Raw genomic sequence first — 21,343 nt, 5'->3', positions numbered from 1 at the left:
ATCAGTATCTGGTAAAAAGATTTCTTTCACCTAAAATGGAAAGGAATAGAGGTGAGAGTGACTGTTAAACAGGCAACAAAGCCAAAAGTCAAATGACAAAGGGACCAAAAGAAATTGTGTGTATGGTAGTTTTCTGTATGACAGATCCTGAATACGCTCTATGAATATGGAATCACCAGTGTCAGAGCTGAAAGAGACTACAAAGATTATTCTCACTCTCCCAACCAGATTTTAAATGGAAAAACTTGATTAGCTGGAAGGCTTAAAATGTTTCAGCTTGCTTGCTTTGATGTGAAGGTTTCTGTGCTGCATAAAATTAAAAGCGCATTTGGCCAAATATTTGTTACATTCAGCAAACAAACAGGATAGGCAAGGCAAGTAAACAAGGTTGTATAATTAAGTTGCAGCTCTATGTGCTTCCTATAGCAGCAAGAATGATTAAAACATCTTTTCTCATGAAGAAGCCTACGGATCATTTTCAGATTTGGCTTTGGTGCCACATATCTTGATCTTATTTGAAATACAAATCTACAAAATTCACATTTTCTATAAAATAATAATTTAGAGCAGTAGTCCCCAACCACGGCCTGTTAGAAACCAGGTCACACAGCAGGAGGTGAGTGGTAGGTGAGCGCTCCCATCGTTGGTATTACCACCTGAGCTCTGCCACCTATCAGATCAGCAGGGCATTAGATTGTCATAGGAGTGCAACCCCTATTGCAAACTGTGCATGCAAGGGATCTAGGTTGTGCACTCGCTATGAGAATGTAATACCTGATGATCTGTGACTGTCTCCTGTTACCCCAAGATAGGACCGCCTAGTTGCATGAAAACAAGCTTAGGGCTCCCACTGATTCTACATTATGGTTAGTTATATAATTATTTCTTTATATATACACCATAGAATGTAATAAGAATAGAAATAAAGTGCACAATAAATGTAATGTGCTTGAATCATCCTGAAACTTTCCCAACCTTGGTCCATGGTTTTGTCTTCCACAAAACTGGACCCTGATGCCAAAAAGTTTGGGGATCACTGGTTTAGAGTATGTAAGGGGTAGTAATGAGGCAAGAAAATGAAAGACTTTAAAATCTACATCTTTAATATATCAAGTAGCAAGAACAATATTTTTATTTATGATAACTTAAATAATATTTATAACGATTTTATGGGCACCTATATCTATACTTGTACATTAAAGTATTTTTGAAAAGGAAAGTCATATATATAACAAAAATAATGTATAAAACCATAATAGAGGACCAAATACATCTTGGGCCACAATTTTACCACTTCTAAATTCTTATTTCAAAAAATAATAAAGATAATTTAACTCACTACTGTTTACTAAAATGTCCTAGTCAACTTGCTGTAGCATAGTAAAGCTAGGCTGCCACCATGCTACCTTACACTCAGGGATTTTAAAAGGCAACAAATATTTAAAACACTTAAAAGACAACCTTTTCTTTTGAAATTTTATATTTTTTTAGAATACAAAAGAAGAAAAGAGTTTTATTTTTCTGCTTGCTGAAAGTATTTGAGTAAACTTAGCTTTAAGATGGGTCTTCTTTCAAAGATTTTAATATTTTTGAAAGGGTACGGATAAACTTTGATAACAGATTTGATCAACTTCATTTTGCTTAGTTTTGAAGTGATTTATCTCAGATTTCCTTTAGAAATGTTTCTTCCAAATTTTCTAATCATGCTTGGATCTATTTTACAGATGTTTCTTTTATGTTCTAGAGAAGAAATAAAAAGACACATAAATATGGTAAAAGTATCATTCAAAAAGTTTTCATCATTCCACTTTTCAAAATTACAGCCACAGGAAGGAAAATTTACTCTTGAAATTCATAGTTGTTAATTAACATAATTTAAAATATAATGACAACAAAGGGGCATTAATATCTTTGCTTTAAAAGCTGTTCAAGTTCATATTGCAAAGTGAAGTTTCAGTGAGTGCATGCACATACACACACAGACATCAGGTGAAGTAGTTGAATTAACTAGTATGTTCATTTCTTTCCTTCTGACTAATAAAATACAATTTCTACAAGCACTTCTTCCCTTTCTAAGTTGTATCGCCATTTTTCCCCCATTCCTTGGTTTATTTCCCCAAGGATTTAAAGTTCCATATTTTTCAGATTTAAAATTATCATTTGCATCTAATACTTCCTAAAGGACTGCTCTTAATCCCATAGCTCTTTTTTCCTTTACTGCCATCTCTCAAATGTGTTCTCTTCATGCCCATTCTTCTGGTTCTTCATTAGCTTTCACCATCATTCTTTGTTCAACAAAGTTTTGTTACAACAGGGTGCCACTGACTTTTCTCAGCATCAGTTTAATTGCTTATCCACTTTCTTGGTAATATTAGGTTTTAGCTTTAGAGTCACATATTCACTTAAGACTGTTTCTTATTTATCTCGCTGCTCAGTTAACAGGAGTTGCCTTTCCCCCTACTGATCATCCTGTGTTTCTTTATTTGTACATCGTTAGTTAGAACACTTGGTTGAATACATTCTAAGGAAGGCAGTCTCAATTCTCACTTTTTTCTGACGTGCATTTGGGCATTTTCACTTGAATATTACAATGTATATTAAATATTATCTTTCCTTATAAACTAATACCTCTTTCTAAGTGTTACATTATCCTTAACAACATGTAATCTTTTAAACTTGGGTTAGCTCTCGTTTCTTCTTTGGCAAGCACTGTGATTTAGCATCATCTCCCACTTTTTTTTCCCCCATAGTAGATATTTTTACTCACATCTCTTTATACACGAAATATATGATGCATTTGTATCTTCAGATAATAAGCATATTAGAAAAGCCCAATTTCTATGATTTGAGAGTTTTTATAAATTTATTATTTGGCTACAGAATTATGATTCTTGAAGGACTTTTTAAGAAGATCAATGGGGCAGTACACATCTACACTAACTACAGATACACGTTGTTAAGCATTATTAAATACAACATGTCAAACCAAATAATCAAGGTAAATTTTATACTTTAGTACCTTACTATCTGATGTTTCAATTTGCATGAGGATTATTTCCACTAAAGTTAAGGTAAACACTGGCTACTAAAGGAAGCAGCATTTACCAATACAGCTTGACAAAGTTACTGAAAAATTTTATATTACTCTAATCAAAGGGCATTGACAGAAAAAAAGTAACAATAGCTTTTATGTCATTCTTAGAAACATTATATCATCAAGCACCTTTAAATTGCATCTGCTATAATAAGTTCCTATAGAGAACAATCAAACTAGGTCTTATTGATCTTTATATTCATCAAAGGACATGGTAAATGCTTAGTAAATAGTTTCTGAATGAAGTCTTAGGAACTGTAGTGTCAAAGAGATAGATATCTAGACATTGGGGCCTATAAACTGGCTGGCATAATATACCTCTAGTTTAACTTAAGTGGTTTTGTTACCATGAACTCATGTCACTCCCATATGCAGTTGATGGACTGTAGTATCTTTTATACTGATGGGAAAGATCTATCAGTATCTTTTCCAACAGCCAATGAGAGTTACAATATGATTGTAACTAGACACAGACTGGAACCCGTGTGGTAGTTACACAATGAGTTAGAGGCCAAATTATTTAAAATATTACACTAAGAGAAAAATTTAAAGTGGGTATAGTTCATCTGTAAAATATACTTAATTAGTAACATTAGATAATACATTTAGCCAGTAATTTCAATTATTAGGAGGCAGGAGGGATAACTAAAAGGGTACAGAATGTAGAGTTGAAAGATCTGGTTCTGAGTTTGGCTCTATCAATATAATATCTGTGTGATTTTGGGTAAATGCTTTACATTTTGTGTTTTAAAGTTTCCTTATCTATAACATGTGGATAATCATACTTGTTCTACCACATAATAAAGGCGACAGGTAAAAAGAGATTCTTATGAAAACACAATAAAAAACGTAAAGTACTATATGATTGTCAACAGTCATGCCATTAAATATCAAATTAAAAGCGGACACATACCCATTCTTGGTCTGTTTTCTTGTAAGTGCTTATCACTTGAATTCTCTTGTCGAACACGTTTGGCAAATCCAGAATTTACGTCTGCAGTTAACAAAGTGTTTGATGTAGAGCTTGAGGGGAAAAAATTTTAATTTAGTTAAGCATTATTTTATACCTTAAAATTCAAACTCATATTCCACATGCAACAGTTGTGAAATCTCACAGAAGTAGAGGTACTAAATATACTTTTGGCCCACAGAGAAATTTAGCGGTGTGTGATTTTAAAATGAATATTTAACATATTTATTCAAATTGAATGTTATGATTGTAGGTGTATGTTACAATTCTGCAGCAGAATATTCCAGGGTGCTTTGCTGGCAGATAAGCAAGCACTAATATTCAAAATGTAGAGATCAGTAGCACATTAGTCACAAGAGGTAAAAAAAAAAAAACTAAGCTCATGTTACAAATTTGGACCAAGAACTCTAATCCGAAAGGCATAAAAACGTGAGATTGTTTGAAAAACCTTGTTTTAAAATGAAAGCAGAGTAACAGAATAAAAATCTCTAATTATTACAATCATAGAAACTGAAATAAAAAGAATGACCTGTTTTCATTTGCTCTAGCTTCAAAATTTAATCAGTCTTATACTGCTAATGGTTCAAATTTCCAACTCAATTTCAGTTGACATATTAGTAAACACCTATGTTTAGTAAACACCTAAAGTAAACGCCTTGTGTTACAGGATATACAAATAAATAAGGCACACAAATCCCTGTCCTAAAAATTTGTACAATGGACATACAGTGGAGTGAGAAAAAATAAGACAAATACATGAAATAATATAAGATAAAGTAAAAATATAGCGCCAAAGTTTTCATAATACAAAGAGCTATAGATTCCTGAGTGTAGAGTAGGAAAGAAAAATGGGGAATTTTGTGGATGCAATGAGTTTGATCTGGACCTTGAAAAACTGCTATCCTTCCTAGTCCTAAAGAGGATCAATTTTTAACAGGCAGGATTAGGGGTTGGGTGGAAAATGAACATCCTTCAGCACTGATTCAAATAAGCTAACTTTAGGGAAATTCTGGCTAATAATAAAGATGCTATATAGTAATCGCCCTTATCCATGTTGGGGAGATATCCTAAGATTGCCAGTGGACGCCTGCAACCAAGGATAGTACCAAACCCGATATATACTATGTACTCTCCTTCACATACCCATGATAATGTTTAATTTATAAATTAGACACAGTAAGAGATTAACAATAACTAATAATAAAATAGAGCAATTATAACAATATATTATGATAAGATCATGTGAATCTGGTCGTTCTCTCTCTTAAAATATCTTATTGTACTATAATCACCTATTTTTAAACTGCATTTGACTATGGGTAACTGAAATAACAGAAGGCAAAACCTGAATAAGGGGGGGTGACTACTCAGTGGAAGTAATGAAAAAGACACAATTTAAGAAGATATAATCACAACTTGTAAGTACAAATAATATATCAACTACAGTAGTCCCCACTTCCTAAATGGTGATAAATAAATTACTATGATTCTGTTTTGAATATTAAATACCCTTCTTATTTGTCTATATCAGCTGTCCAAGGCAGAAATTCTTTATTTGTCATTTGGAGATTTTATTTTTTCAAATATAAAGATCAATGTTATTACTTTTGATAAAACATTGTTTCTTAAATTTATCTCAAAGTTTTCTTTATTATTTTATGGTATGATTATTCACTTTGGTTAGTTCCAGGACCCTACTTTTTACTCATAGCATGTTCTTACTTAAAAATTAGGCTTTTGTATAAAGCTATTTGATTAGAACTCATGTTTCTAGAAATCAAACCCAACCCTAATAAGTTGCATATTTATATGTAAGTAAAATATACCCAAACCTTTTTTCAATTTAGATTAAATAGTCCACGGATCAAATGTTTAACATTTATGTTGTAGGTCATAAACTACAAAGACTTAAAAATGGTATGAGTGCAAATTCAAATTATGTTAAAGACTATGAGAAATCCAAAGACATTTCCAGTTGTGTGTCAAATATATTTCCAAAATAAAGTTAAGAATTAACCTTTTGCTCCCTTATATAGGTAGACTGTTTCTGCTCAATAAAAATAATACCTCTTACACTCTTTTGTCTGAAAAAATTTCTAGTTGAAATAATTAGACATCTTTGAAAACAAAATAAAAATGTATGGCAAGTATGAAACAGTTTTTGGTGCTTGGAAAACTGTGGAACAAACAAAAAACCAATCAACCAAATAAATATGATACAAACAATCCAAAACTTTGATGAATATAATTGAGAAGTAAAAGCAAACATTATGTATGTATTATATTTATAGAATTGATAGGCTAATCCATTTAGTAAAACAGTCTGCTACAGAAATATTAAATAAATTGTTAAGATTAAAAATCTAATGTTAATTATTTAAAAAAATCTGTTGGGTAGGTTTTGGAATATCCAGTGCTTTTAAACTCTAAAAGTGTTTTATACAAAATAAAAAAAAATGCTTATGTATAGAGCTTCCCCTTCTTTATTTTTAAAATTATATTAGAATATATATACAGCTAAATAAGCATATAAAGTTGCTAAATGGAAAATACCACAGTTTATTACTCTGAAGCTCATGTAACTTTAATTGGGGAAAAGGAAGATTAAAAAAAAGCAATTATGTACATTTCTAGCATTAATCTCTTTTAACCTTAGCTAATGGCAGGATCTGATTACTGGTACCAGAGGGAATGTAACAGAACAATTAATAGGCTATAAGAAATCAAGTTACTTTCTTTACATGTCCTTCAATATTATTTCACAATATTTGTTGTTCATGTGGAAGTCCTTTAACTTATCTAAAAGAACTCCAAATACACAATTCACATACCTGGACATTTTGTGAAAAACCATTTGATTTGATAATAGCTAAGTTCACATTAAAAAAAATTATTCTTTTCTATAAATGTTTGCCACATCTTAGTAAACATAACATACTACCAGCGAAGTACAAAAAAACTCACTAAAATTAATAATGGAACAAATTATAAAACTGACACTATGTAAATTAGTGATAAAAGTAGATGAAACAAATGATTGTGGTTAGCCTGGTTCACTCATAAAGTGACTGACTTCTGTATACAAACCAGACTAACTGTACAACTCAAATTTTTACCTCAGCAAATATAAAATTTTAAATGTCATAGAGACATTTAGGGAAAATCCATAAATTTTAAATTTACACATTCCAAGGCTCTGCTATACTTTTTTTTTAGGAGGGACAAAGACATAATAAATTTACTTATGAGAAGATACTCTATTAAGGACAAATAAGTAGGCTATTTGTAAATTAGTTTCCTGTTGCTTAAATGATAACAGGTTCCTAATGGAAAATACATTTAAAAAGTCATTTTAAGGTCATCTATAAACGTTTCTCCCCATAATCACATAGCAAAGAAAAAGAGGTAGAGGAAGTCACATCTATTTTATATTTATTCAGTATGTTTTCTCATTGCATTCAATTTATAGGACATAAAGAAAGTATCATTAACTTCAAGTCATATAACTCAGTGTATTTAAGATTTTCCCTTATCTTTAGTTTTTAGTTGTTTTACTACTATATACCTACGCATGTTTCTCTTTATTAATCCTGCTTGTGGTTTGCAGTGCTTCTCAAATCTGTGGTTTAATGTCTTTTGTTAGTTTTGGAAAATTATTAGCCATCATCTGAAATATTATTTTTCCCTATTCTTTCTCTCATTCCCTTCTGAGACACAAAATACAAAAATGTAGACTTTTAAAAAGTGTGTTCCATGTCTCTTCCACTACTTTCCATCTTTTTATCCTTCTGCACATCAGTTTGAATATTTTCCTACCAGTCTATCTTTCAGAAAAAAATCCCAAAATGTGAACTGATAAATAACAAGCAACAAAATTAAAGTTGTAAATAAATAGTCTCCCAGCAAAGAAAAGCTCAGAATTTGACAGCTGCTGATTTTTACCAAACATTTAAAGAAGAACCAATACCAATCCTACTCAAACTATTCTGGACAACAGAGGAGGAAGGAATAATTCCAAAATCCTTATATGAGGCCAGTATTACTCTGATACCAAAACCAGACAAGGAGACATCAAAATAAGAAAATTCCAGGCCAATATCCCTGATGACCACATGCAAAAATCCTCAATAAAATACTAGCAAACTGAATCAAGTAACAAATCCAAGAGATCATTCATCATGACCAAGTGGGATTTATCTCAGGGATGTAAGATGGTTCAACATATGCAAATTAACCAACGTGATACATCATATGAATAGAATGAAGAACAAAAATCATATGATCACTTCAGTTGATGCTAAAAAAGCATTTAATACAATTCAGCATCCCTTTATGATAAAAACTCTCAAAAACTGGGCATAGAAGGAACATATCTTAACACAATAAAAGCCATATGTGACAGACCCACAGCTAGTACTATCCTGAATGCAGAAAATCTGAAATCCTTTTCTCCAAGATGTGGAACGTGACAAAGATGCCCACTTTCACCACTATTATTTAACATAGTACTGGAAGTCCTAGGTAGAGCAATCAGACAAGAGAAAGAAAAAAAGAGCATCCAAATTGGAAAGCAAGAAGTTAAATTATCCTTGTTTGCAGATGACATGATCTTATTATATTTTTGGAAAAACCTAAGACTCCACCAAAAAACTATGAGAATAGAAACAAATTCAGCAGAGTTGCGGAATACAAAATCAACATACAAAAATTAGTAGCATTTTTATATAGAGTGAAATAATTTGAAAAAAAAATTCCTTTTACAAAGCTAAAAATAAAATAACTAGGCGTTAACCAAAGAAATAAAAGATTTCTATAATGAAAACTATAAAACATTGATGTAAGAAATTGAAGAGGATACAAAACAAAATAGATTTCATGTTCACAGATTGAGAGAATCAATATTGTTAAATTGTCCATACTACTCAAAGTGGTCTACAGAATCAGTGCAATCCCTATCAAAATCCCAGTGACATTCTTCACAGAAATAGAAAAACAATCTTAAAATTTATATGGAACCACAAAGGACCCAGAATAGCCAAAGCTATCCTGAGAAAAATGAACAAAGCTGGAGGAATCACATTACCTGACTTCAAATTACATTACAGAGCTGTTTTGTGACCAAAACAGCATGGGACTGGCATAAAACCAGACACAAAGACCAGTGGAACAGAATAGAGAGCCCCAAAATAAATCCACGCATTTACAATAAACTCATTTTTTACAAAGTTGCCAAGAACATACATTGGGGAAAAGACAGTCTCTTTAATAAATGGTGCTGGGAAAACTGTTTATCCATATGCAGAAGAATAAAGCTAGACCCCTATCTCTTGCCCTATACAGAAATCAAATCAAAAGGGATAAAAACTGAAATCTAAGATTTCAAACTATGAAACCACTAAAAGAAAACACTGGGGAGACTCTCCAGGACACTGGACTGGACAAAGATTTCTTGAGTAATACCCCACACAGGCAACCAAAGCAAAAATGGATAAATGGGATGACATCAAGTTAAAAAGCTTCTGTAAGGCAAAGGAAACAATTGATAAAGTGAAGAGACAATCCACAGAATGAGAGAAAATCTTGTAAACTATCTGTCTGACAAGAGATTAATAACCATGATACACAAGGAGCTCAAATAACTCTAGGAAAAAACTCTAATGATCTGATTTAAAAAATGGGCAAAAGAATAGACATTTCTCAAAAGAAGACATACAAATGGCAAACAGGCATATGAAAAGGAACTCAACATCGCTGATTATCAGAAAGATGTAAATCAAAACTATAATGAGATATCATCTCACCCCAGTTAAAATGGCTTTTATCCAAAAGATAGTCAACAGCAAACACTGGCGAGGATGTGGAGAAAAGGGAACATTTGTATACTGTTCGTGGTGACATAAATTGGTACCACTAAAAAGAAAAGTTTAAAGATTCCTCAAAAAACTAAAACAGAAAACCAAACACCACATGTTCTCACTCATAGGCGGGTGTTGACCAATGAGAACACATGGACACAGGGAGGGGAGCATCACCCACTGGGGTCTGTTGGAGGGAAATAGGGGAGGGACAGCGGGGGGTGGGGAGTTGGTGAGAGACAGCATGGGGAGAAATGCCAGATATAGGTGAAGGGGAGGAAGGGAGCAAATCACGCTGCCATGTGTGTACCTATGCAGCAATCTTGCATGTTCTTCACATGTACCCCAAAACCTAAAATGCAAAACAAACAAACAAAAAACTAAAAATAGAGCTACCATACAATTCAGCAATCCCCCTGGTAGATATATACAAAAATGAAACAAAATCAGTACAATGAAGAGATAACTGCAGTACCATGTTTATTGCAGCACTATTCACAATAGCCAGGATTTGGAAGCAACCTAAGTGCTCATCAACAGATAAATAAAGAAAATATGGTATGTATACACAATTAAGTACTATTCAGCTGTGAAACAAAAATGAGACCTGGTCATTTGCAACAACATGGATGGAACTGGTGGTAATTATGTTGAGTGAAATAAGCCACGTACAGAAAGACAAACTTGGCATGTTCTCACTCATTTTGGGGAAGTTAAAAATTAAATAAATTGAACTCATGGAGATAGAGGGTAGAATGATAGTTACCAGAGGCTTAGAAAGGGTTTTTCGGGAGACTGGGGAGGATGGTTACTGTGATGGTTTTGGGAGACTGGGGAGATGGTTAATTAAGCAATCTAATGAATAATATCTAGTATTTGGTAGCACAACAGCGTGACTAGAGTCAACAATAATGTATTGTACATTTAAAAAATAACTAAGAGTATAATTAGATTGTTTGTAACACAAAGGATAAATCTTTGAGGTGATAGATACTACATTTACACTGATGTGATTATTACACACTGTATGCTTTTATCAAAATATCTCATGCACCCCATAATACATATACCTACTATGTACCTACAAAAATTAAAAATAAAAAATTAAAAACAAATTATCTTTCAGTTCACTAGTACTCTCTTCTGCTGTACCTAATCTGCTGAATTGATTTATTGAGTTCTTAATCTCAGTAAATTCTATATTTTCAGTTCTAGAATATCCATTTGATTAATTTTAAGAGAATCTCGTTCTTTGGGAAAGTATGTATTTGTTGAAATTATTACAGTTAAAATTTTAAATTCCTATCTGACAATCCCAGTATCTGCCTCACGTATGAATCACTGCTCCTATGATGTTTTTTTCTCTTAAATTTTATTCATTTGGTCTTGTCTTCTAGCATACTTCGTAATTGTTTTTAAGTGTGAAACATTGATATTAAAAAAACTATAGAGGTTCCAGATGGTATATTCTTCCAGAGATAATTTAATTTTCCTGTGGCAAGCAGAGCAAAGATAAATCACCTTGATCCAATCAAGAATTGAGTTGGTCTAAGGTCTGTTTCAGACTTCCAAGAACTGGCCTATTTCTAGTTTGCCCTACTCCTAGTTGAAACACCCTTCAGTGAACTCAAAATCCTGAGGTGTTTAACAAGGCCTCTTCTTTAGGGTAGTCCCTGAACTCCAATTTTTCTGTGAAAGACTCATAAGAATGTCAAAACTCTGCTTAACACTTTAGCTTCTTAGCAGCTACTTTCAGCTTGGTGTCTTAGCCTTGCATTCCACAAAGCTGAGAACTTGGCAAATGCCTTGAGGATAAAAACTGCACAGAACAATTTTGTTTCCCTAGCTCAGTAACACGGCTGATAGCTCTAAGTTTCCACTTTCTGTTTGGCCTCTATGCCTTATGCCATAAATTGGCAAATGCCAAATTAAAAAAAAGAGGCAGACAAAGTTTGGCTGTCTATACCATGTTTCCTTTTTCTCTGGGATTTTAGGCTCTCAATCCTGGCTACCATGGTTGTTCTCCATTGCCTTCAAGCAGCTGTTGGTTCTATTTTACATACTCCTTATAATTGTTCTTGATGAGCAACTTGGTCTGATACAAGCTAAATTGTCTTAGGCAGAAGTAAAGTCTCTTCATTCATTATATATTAGTCATATATCATAATCCATTAAAATAACATAATTCTAAGATGGAGAAAAATTGGTAATGTTTAGAAAGGATAATAACCAAATAAGTAAAAATTGTCACCCCAGAAAAGTTAAAATTAAGTAGTTTTTGAAAGCTAGAAAATTTATTTGTAAAGCTCAAAAATATGAAATACTTTATAGAAATATCAAGTGAAATACTTGAGTTTTTCAAGATCTCCCTTTGATAATATAAATCCAGTACCCCATTCAGAGCAATTTATCCTAAGTATGCTTAAATATAAATTGAGTCTAATTACAAAAAACAAAAAAGCAACAGAAAACAACATATAAAGATGATCTTATGTAACTATAGAAACCCAACCAGTTTATGTTTAATCATACCTTGCTAATTTCCGTTTCCTTTTGGCAGCAGTAGTCATTGCCATGTAGGATGGCACCATGCTTCGTATAGGCATAGAATGCTTAGATGAGAATGAAGAAGGGTCAAGCCTGTATATTAGGGTGACAAATAAAATATAATATTTTGATTTAAACTATGAAGAAAAAAGGAAGCAAACATTTCCATAATTAGAAAACTATTTGGTATTAATATATAAAGAAAAACATTCTGCTATACCATAAAGATTTTCTTACTTGACTGGGGTTTTCTTTTCTCTTTTTAATATAGGTAAAGTTGCTATCAAGAGATTTCTTCATTCCCAGTGGCATAGAATAGTGAAGGTATTTTTCTTTCCATATTTAGATTGGGCATGATTATACAGATAAAGTGAGAAGGATATGTTTGCTTGGATGACACACATTCAACCATACTTTAGCGGTATGACTATTTCAGAGTAAAATGAGTTTTTAATAGAAAGTGTGGAATTTCCTTCAGTGAAAATATTAATAAACAATAAACATAATAATCCTCCAAAGACAGCTTTTATAATCCAATTTCAGGGTAAGAGAACAAACTAAATATATCTTAAGGTCTCTCCTAGTCTAATGAGGGTCAATTGACTTAAGGCATCAAATTTAAGACTTTAAAATATTGTGTTAGTGAGTTAATATTCAGAGAGAAACATAATTAAAATTTAATGAAAGTAAAACAGACTGTTTTATAATCAAAATAGCACACATGGTTTATGAAATAATCTCAACTAATAGTTGAAAGTCTACATTAAAAAAAAAAGAATTGGCAAATTTTTTTTGTACCGTTGTAAAATGTTTTTGTCATTTAGTAGTGATTCTTGTTCAGGTAATTTACACTTCAAGCTCTTGGTGTCTTCACATATAGTAAATGTAGAGTCCAAGACCTCCTGCTGACATTCTTCTCTTGTGTTATGAGAGATAGCTACTTCACACAACATTTTCAGAGAATTATCACTGTTTATGTTCGAGCTGATAGCCTGAAAACTTGTAGTAAATGGTGATGGTTTTATTAAAGTTACTGTAGATGGATTTTGAAAAGTTTTTCTACAGTCTTCTGGTGTATACACAATAGGCTGAAGTTCTTTGCAAAGAGAATCATTGAGCTGAACACTTTCAGATGATGGAGATTTTAGAGTATGCTGTCCTTTCAAGGGAGATGGCATTAGTTTTCTCCGAGTTCTTTTTTGTGGAGGAATCTTAAGCAGATTAGATTCACTTGAAGATGTGCCTGTTCAAAAACAAAAAATAAAGACAATAATGTTTCCTAAATAGCTTTTTTAAAAATAACTCCATTAGTTTTAAAACTAACAAACCTTAATAATGTTATTTTTATGCCAATTGATAAAAATCTGAAAAATATAAGTTGGAAAGGAAAAATATCATGGTTAACTACTAAAAACTTTAAAGTTGATAAACTCATTATAAAGAAATTCTATAACATAAAATAAATACATTGCTAATGTCAATATTAATTTATAGGCATAACTTTCTTGAGATATTGGGTAATTAGGGAACAAATTTCCAATCAATTCCAACAAAATTCATAATTTCTAGCTCGCATGTTTGATTTGGGTTTAAGATGAAAATAGTGTTAAACTTTTAATACTGTTTTTAAAACACTTGTTCCATCGTAAAATGTTATTAGTGTATTACTTTTGTCTTGTTTTTTAGATTCGAGGGTACATGTATAGGTTTGTTATATGAGTATACTGGGTGATGCTAGGGTTTGGGTGTCAGTGATCAGTTTACTACTAATTGAGTGGAAGTCTAGTCTAAATTAACAAGAATGGAAACAACCAGTAAAATTCTGAGTGAATGAAAGGATTGTTTTTGTTAAGTGTCAGGTATACAGAGTTAACCCTCAGTAGCTGCGGATTCTGCATCTGTGGATTCAACCAACTCCACACTGGAAATATTCAGAAAACAAACAAACAAAAAAAAATATATATATAGTATAACAACCATTTTATGGTATTTGTATTGGATTATGTTTTATAAGTAATCTAGAGATGATTTAAAGTACACAGAAGGATATGTGTAGCCTATATACTATGCCATTCTATGTAAGGGACTTGAGCATTCATAGATTTTGGTATCTGGATGGGTTCCTGGAATCAACTTGCTTATCCCCAGGATACTGAGAGAAAACTGTAGTCGTTAAGCAGTCTAGTTAACTGATTTGTCTCCTATATAATACGTAACTCATAGGTTTGCAAAAATGAGATTTAATACTAAAGATAAATGAAATAATTCAGAGTTCAGGGTACTTTTACCATCATCACTCTGTAGAAGTCAATCTCCTAAATGTCAAGAGGTCACCAAGTCTGATGATCTTTCTTAGCTATATCTAATAACTTCTGTAGCTTTTCAAAATTATATCTTTACTATTCCAACATTTGTGTTATTCTCTTCTTCTTCCATCCAGTAAATGTATACATTTCCCTAAGGAGCTGTACTTGACCCTCTAGTTGTCTTGTTCCACAGTTTCTCATATTTTTAAATACACTTTTATCGTTACCTTCTCTGTCACCTGGGTTCCAAATTACTAGATTTTTGTTTTCCTTTTCCCTTGCATTTCCCAATCTCTATCAATTCTTTCTTATGCTTATAGTTAAAACATAATTTTGTTTATGTCATCCTTCTGATTAAAGACTTTGTAGTAATCTTTAAATAGAAACAAAACATGCTAATATTTTTAGGTGGGGAATTCATGGTCCTTGCTCCAACATTAAGAAACAAATTGTTTACAATATTAGATTTAGTGTTTAATGCTTAACATTTAAAAACACAAACATCTGGTAAACACCTTTTATTAATGTCCAAAATAATAAATGACATATGTAACAATACAGTTGATCAACTTCAGTGTGATTATCTTACATTTTTCAATTAACTTTTCTCTACCTACTTCATTCTGGTGAACTTCATGGTGTCTGACGCAAAATACCTTTTTTGGAGTGTAGAGTCAATGGAAGAAACTATAACGTGTATTTCCATTCATGTTGTCTAATCATGAAGTAAAATTCCCAGTTGATTTTATATTTACTTTACTACATAATACTAACTTAAAGAACATTGAAAGCAGAATAAGATAAGTGTTACTTATTTCAATAAAGCAATTCAAACTTTCAACCAAGTTAGAAAATACACTTAAAGCAATTAGCAACAGTACAGGTATTATTCTTATTATATTACTTGACAATATGCTCTGCTATGGCTAGGTTGATAATTACCCTCTAGGAAATAAAATTTAAAAACAGAAGAAAAATATATTCCCTGTTCTATTAAGGAATTTTACTTTTCTGAGAACTAGATAAATGAGATCCAGATCTTAAAATAATTTTCCACTCCCTTTAACATGACATTTGTCAAATTTTCCACTACCAGATATTTTTATACTAATACTACAGTGTAAAGACAGTTACTTTTCTCCACTGTGCTGCTACCACCAATTTGGTGGCTATTTATAGCTGGAAGATTAACTTCTTTTCCCACGAGAGGCAGCAGGGGTATAGAGGATAGAAAACTACATGGAGGATAGAGGACTGAATTGGGAGTCAGGAGGCTTGGATTCTATTTCTGGCTCCACCAACAGCTCACTGAGTGACCTTGGGCAACTCACTAAGCAGTGTGGGCATTAATACAACTTTTTCAGGAAAAGTTGTAATTTACTTTCCAATAATGAATAACTAACTTACTGTTATCTCTGAAACAATATATTTCATACAATGCCTCACTTTCAGTTTATCAGATATCTAGTTTGCTAAGGCTGATGATTAATATAAACCACAAGTATTATTGAAACAGGTATATATGTTATTTGCAAATGCAGAGTTTATAATAACATTTTAAACTTTAAAACACAATAGAACGTAAACTCTTAAGGGACAAGCATTATACAGAATCATTATTTTTAAAAATACATACTTAGAGGGTATAATCTCTGAGAGTGGCAACTGGGCAAATTCCCATGATGGTGGAGCACATTTTTCCTACTGCAAGTTAAGAGTCATAAAAAACACAGTCGTCCCATAGAACATTGAAGAAATATCTACCTGTCCTCTGGGATAATCTAAACATACACCAGACATCAAATTTAGTATGATCAGACTGACTAACAATTTGTCAGTAAAAGGAATAGTGATATCACAATGATGTATCTTCAGCCGTAATTCTGCTCTCCTGGCAGAATATGATAAGCTGAAGAAGTAGCATGGAGATATGGTAGTCAATGTGGATTTACACACACTCGTTTTACTGGGCCTAGAAGAAGAGATGCTACAGACACACAGCATGTATATGATATAAATCTAAAGAGTTCTTTTCATCTTCTCAACTATTAAATTCAGATAAAATAAAAGAGCAGAAGGCTGATGATCAATTCAGAACTACTTTAGGCTGATTAGTTGCTAACAAAGCTTTAGGAGCTAACCAGAGCAAAAACAAAATTTAAAGGTTTAAATAAAAATTTAAATCAATCTTCTGTAACTATAAACATAAAAGGATAATGGCCCCATTTAATGAAAACTAAAAGAATAAAAACAACTAAATTTTACTTTGAATAACATTTTTAGAATATATAAATACAATTACCTAATAAATAATTATTCTCCTTTAGCTAAGCTAGGTAATAAGGAACTTTATGTGGGTATGGCAAGTGGAGAATCTTGAGTTAGGGGATCAGAGAGTTTAACAGGCTATAAGAACTATTAGATATGTTAGGCCTATGTCTATAAAAGGGATCTGCTGTACTTTTCCATTAGAGGAAAAGGATGTACAGTAACTTTCCAGAAGAGTAAGCATGGGACAGTGTAGTCTCCCGATTCAGCCTGGGAAAATACCACCTAACAAGATTCCATAATTCTTGTGCTTACAGAGTATAAGTGATTAAAAAAAAAAAAACTTGGAGGCAGATTATAATTCCTTTAGAAATGCCCTATAAAATGAGAAAATGAATCACAAAGTTGCAGGCTGTGCCTTGCAGAACAAGAGACCATATAGATGATGATAGTCAATAAAATACCCTGGCAACATGAGTGCTACACAGAAGGGAATAGGAAATTAAAAATGCATTGTTATAAGGTACACTCTTGCAAACTAGATTAGGGAAGACTGGCAGCCACTTGGGAAGAAATCTCTCCAGGGTCTATCTAAGGAACTGCCCAGTGTATCATATACTTGAATACAAGAGGCAGTGGGTAGCAATATATATTATGGTTTCTGAGTAATTTTGCTATTTCCACAACATCTCTTGGGACTTTAACTCCTCAGCATATTATAAGTGTGCTGCATTTCTATTACCCTGAATGATTATGACCCATGGGATATAAGTGAATAGGACTTGTTGGAATTTATGTCCAAATAATAAGCATAATGTCATAATGTTTAAAAAATTTAAAGAAAAAAATCGCTACTATTATTTTAAATCCAGGATCAATGTATGTTTTATTTATGAAAAAAAAAAGTTGTAGTCAGCTGTGGTACAAAAGCAACAATCTAAGAGAACTACACCTTCATAAAAAGAATAAACTGTCCTTCCATCTTAGTACCTACCATGTCATGCTAGGTACAGTGGCAAACAAGACAGTTAAGAATTTACATTTTTGAGGGGAGAAGGAAAATGACAATAAACAAATAAAATTAGGATGATAAATTAATTTTAAAGACAATAAAACAGAGAAATGGAATAGGTAGTGATGGGAAGTAGAAAGGATGTTTTAACTATGATGGCTAGAAAGGCAATTCTAAGGATGGGATATGTGATCTGAGACTTGAATGGCTATGAAAGGAGCCAGTTCTATGAAGATCTGGGGGAAAAGGCAGAAAAAATAGCATGTGCAAAGAAAAAATAGCAAGGCAACAATGAATTTGTTGAGCTTGAGGAAAAGAGGCTAGTTTGATTGAAGTGCTGTGAGTTACAGCGACAGGTGGAATGAGAAGAGGCTACAGAGATCAAAAGGGGCAACTTATGTTAGGATTTATGGACAAGATAAGGGTTTTGATTTATTCCAAGTGCAAAGAGAAATATCCGTGGAGAGTTTCAGGTATGGATATGATGTGATCTGATTGATGTTTAAAAGGAATAATTTGCTTGCTGTGTCAAGAATGGTCAAGAGAGAAAACAGAAAAATTAGTAACAAGGCTATTGCTATAGCTTAGGCAAGAAATGACAGCTTGGATAAGAGTAGTAAGAGCAGTGATGGAGATGTGAGAAGGGTATTACAGTCAAATAATCACATAAAAATCAGGTAAAGTAAATCCGTAACATATTTAATGATATCTATGTATGTAATTAGCTGCCTTATAATAAAGAGTTCACAGAAAGTAATATATATTAATTCTATGTAAGTAAATTAAGAGAAATTGACAATATTCCATAAAACCATGAACCATTTATGCATGTTATTCCCTCAAATTTGGCATTCTTTTTTTTTTTTTTTTTTTTTTTGGACATCCCCTTCCCTCTAACCCCACTTATCAGGCTTGGGGGCCTGTCCTCTATTCAGGAGTTCTGATCCATGTAATAGTAGGAGTCTTGGAATCTACATTTTTCCCTTTCTAGCTTGGATGCTCATAGAGACTTGAGGCAGCAGAAACTCTTTCAGGTTTGAGGCTGTGATTTCTTTTTCAGAGATGATGAGTATTATTATTATGCTGAGGTAGGGGAAAGGAAAGAAAAGGAGTAAGAATAAGTAGGAAATGATCTTAGAACAAGAGTAGCAGATAGAGACGGTACTAAAAATCAACTTTGGCTCCTAGGAAGTTGTACCAAGGGCAATGAATGAGTAAGATTTAAGTTGGTAGAATGATGTTAAAAATGGCATATCTTTTTAGGTTAGGCACCCTACTTTCTCTGCATATTCATCTCTAGACACTCCCAAACAATTAAAACAGGTTTATAGACAGTTTCAGACATAAACATACCATGTTTTCAGATACAAGGCCTAACTGCTTGTCTTCTAATATTTTAATATAGCATTCAATTTTTAAAACGGAGCCAATGTATTTTGATCCATGTTTAACGAAGCTTGAAAATATAAAATGCAGAGGGGGAGATCCAAGATGGCCGTTTAGGAACAGCTCAGGATTGCAGCTCCCAGTGAAAGCGCAGAGGGTGAGTGGACGCCGCGTTTTTATTGCCCACAGACTAGGAAATTCCCGGGCAGAGGTGCTCCACGCTCGCCAGCGCGGCTGTTGTGGCCAGCGCTGCTGTGCCGGCCAGCGCCGGCCGGCGCCGACCAGCGCCGCTACTCTGCCCCGCGCGGCTGCTTTGTCGGCGCCCCGGAGCCGCGGTTCTCCCTACAAAATACACCGGTCCGGGTGCCCTTTTGGCTGGCGATTGGAGCCACGGGAAGTCGCCCATATGCTGGTTCAAAAAGGGGACTGAGCAGAGAACCAGGACAGTAGAGTCCAGGGCAAAAAAAAAAAAAGAAAAAAAAGCGCCACAAGCCTCAGTGCTGCTGTTTAAGCCAGCTCAGTGAGTGGCCGCAGGGGAAAACAAACAGACCCCGGCGCCTCTTCAACAGGCGACTGGAACACCAACTTAAAAAAGGCTCTGAGGCAGGGAGCCAGGCGATCAGGCTCGGCTGGCCCCACCCCCACAAAAGAACAGCAACCAGAAATTCTGGATTGAGAATTTCACAGCAAGCGCAGCTGAACCCGGAACAGTCCAGCTCTGTGGGGGAGGGGCGTCCGCCATTACCGAGGCAGCCCGCCGTTGCCAAGGCAACCCGCCATTGCTGAGGCAGCCCGCCGTTGCCAAGGCAACACGACACAGCAGAGACTCCGCCCCAACAGAGGCGGGCCACCATCGCCAAAGCAGTTCTAACTACACCCATATAAACAGGACTGCAGGGAAGTTCACTCGGCAGCGGGGCGCAGCCCACAGCAGCTCAGCAAAGCTGCTATAGGCCGACAGTGACTAGGCTGCCTCCTTGCTGGGCTGGGCAGGTCTGAAGGAAAAAAAGAAAAAAAAAAAAAAAAAAGAAGGCAGCAGCATAACGGAAACTCATAAATAAAGCCCTAAATCCCTGGGACAGAGCACCTGGGAACAAAAAGCAGTTTATGAGTTCTGCTGCAGCAGACCTAAAAGTACCTGACCAGCAGCTCTGAATGAACAACAACAGAGCTCACAGCTCACCATTTGAGCTCCTATAAAGAAAAGACCGTCTCCTCAAGCAGCTCCCTGACCCCTATATATCCAAAAAGACACCTCATAGAGGAGAGATCAGATTGACGCTAGGCGGGTATCCTTCTGGAACAAAGATAGAAGAAGAAGAAAACTGGTAACAACCCTTGCTGTTCAACAGCTGCTGCAGGTGAACCCCAGGCAAGCAGGGCCTGGAGTGAACCTCAGCAGACCTACAGCAGAGGGGCCAGACTGTCAGAAGGAAAACCAAGAAACAGAAATAACCTCATCATCAACAAACAGAACGTCAATCTGAAAGATTTGAGACCCAATCTGAAAGCCAGCAACTACAAAGTCGACAGGTGGATAAATCCTTAAGTATGGGAAGAAACCGGCGCAAAAAGGATGAAAACACCCGAAACCAGAACACCTCTCCTCCTAAAAGGGATCACAACTCCTCGCCAGCAAGGGAACAAGGTTGGATGTAGAATGAGTGTGATGAAATGACAGAATCAGAATTCAGAAGATGGGTAGTAAGAAACTTCTGTGAACTTAAAGAACATGTTCTAACCAAATGCAAAGAAACTAAGAACCTTGAAAAAAGATTTGACGAAATGCTAACAAGAATGGACAAAATAGAAAGGAATATAAGTGAATTGATGGAGCTGAAAACTGCAACACGAGAACTTCGTGAAGCATGCACAAGTATCAACAGCCGAATTGACCAAGCAGAA

The 21,343-nt window shown here is 34.1% G+C and overlaps 1 protein-coding gene across 4 annotated transcripts in view; it reads right to left on the bottom strand.

Annotated features, from left to right (window-relative positions):
* Positions 1-1,083: 1,083 nt before the first annotated feature.
* Positions 1,084-21,343, bottom strand: part of KIF18A (kinesin family member 18A) — a 97,913-nt gene continuing 77,653 nt past the window's right edge. For 3 of the 4 annotated variants that reach the window (XM_032283682.1, XM_032283681.1, XM_032283680.1), the window contains 4 exons: positions 13,265-13,709; positions 12,452-12,559; positions 4,008-4,117; positions 1,084-1,740 (listed from right to left, as the gene is read on the bottom strand). In XM_032283682.1, coding sequence (XP_032139573.1) covers positions 1,658-1,740; positions 4,008-4,117; positions 12,452-12,559; positions 13,265-13,709 — 746 coding nt within the window. In that variant the 3' untranslated portion in view covers positions 1,084-1,657. The remainder of the gene's footprint in view (positions 1,741-4,007; positions 4,118-12,451; positions 12,560-13,264; positions 13,710-21,343) is intronic. The other variant, XM_032283683.1, reaches the window with a different exon arrangement.

The sequence above is a fragment of the Sapajus apella genome, unplaced genomic scaffold (assembly GCF_009761245.1).
Source record: "Sapajus apella isolate SASKATOON/1434 unplaced genomic scaffold, GSC_monkey_1.0 scaffold14, whole genome shotgun sequence".
Lineage (NCBI taxonomy): Eukaryota > Metazoa > Chordata > Mammalia > Primates > Cebidae > Sapajus > Sapajus apella.
Note: the sequence above shows the minus strand (reverse complement) of the source record. Positions and strands in the feature narration are given on the sequence as shown.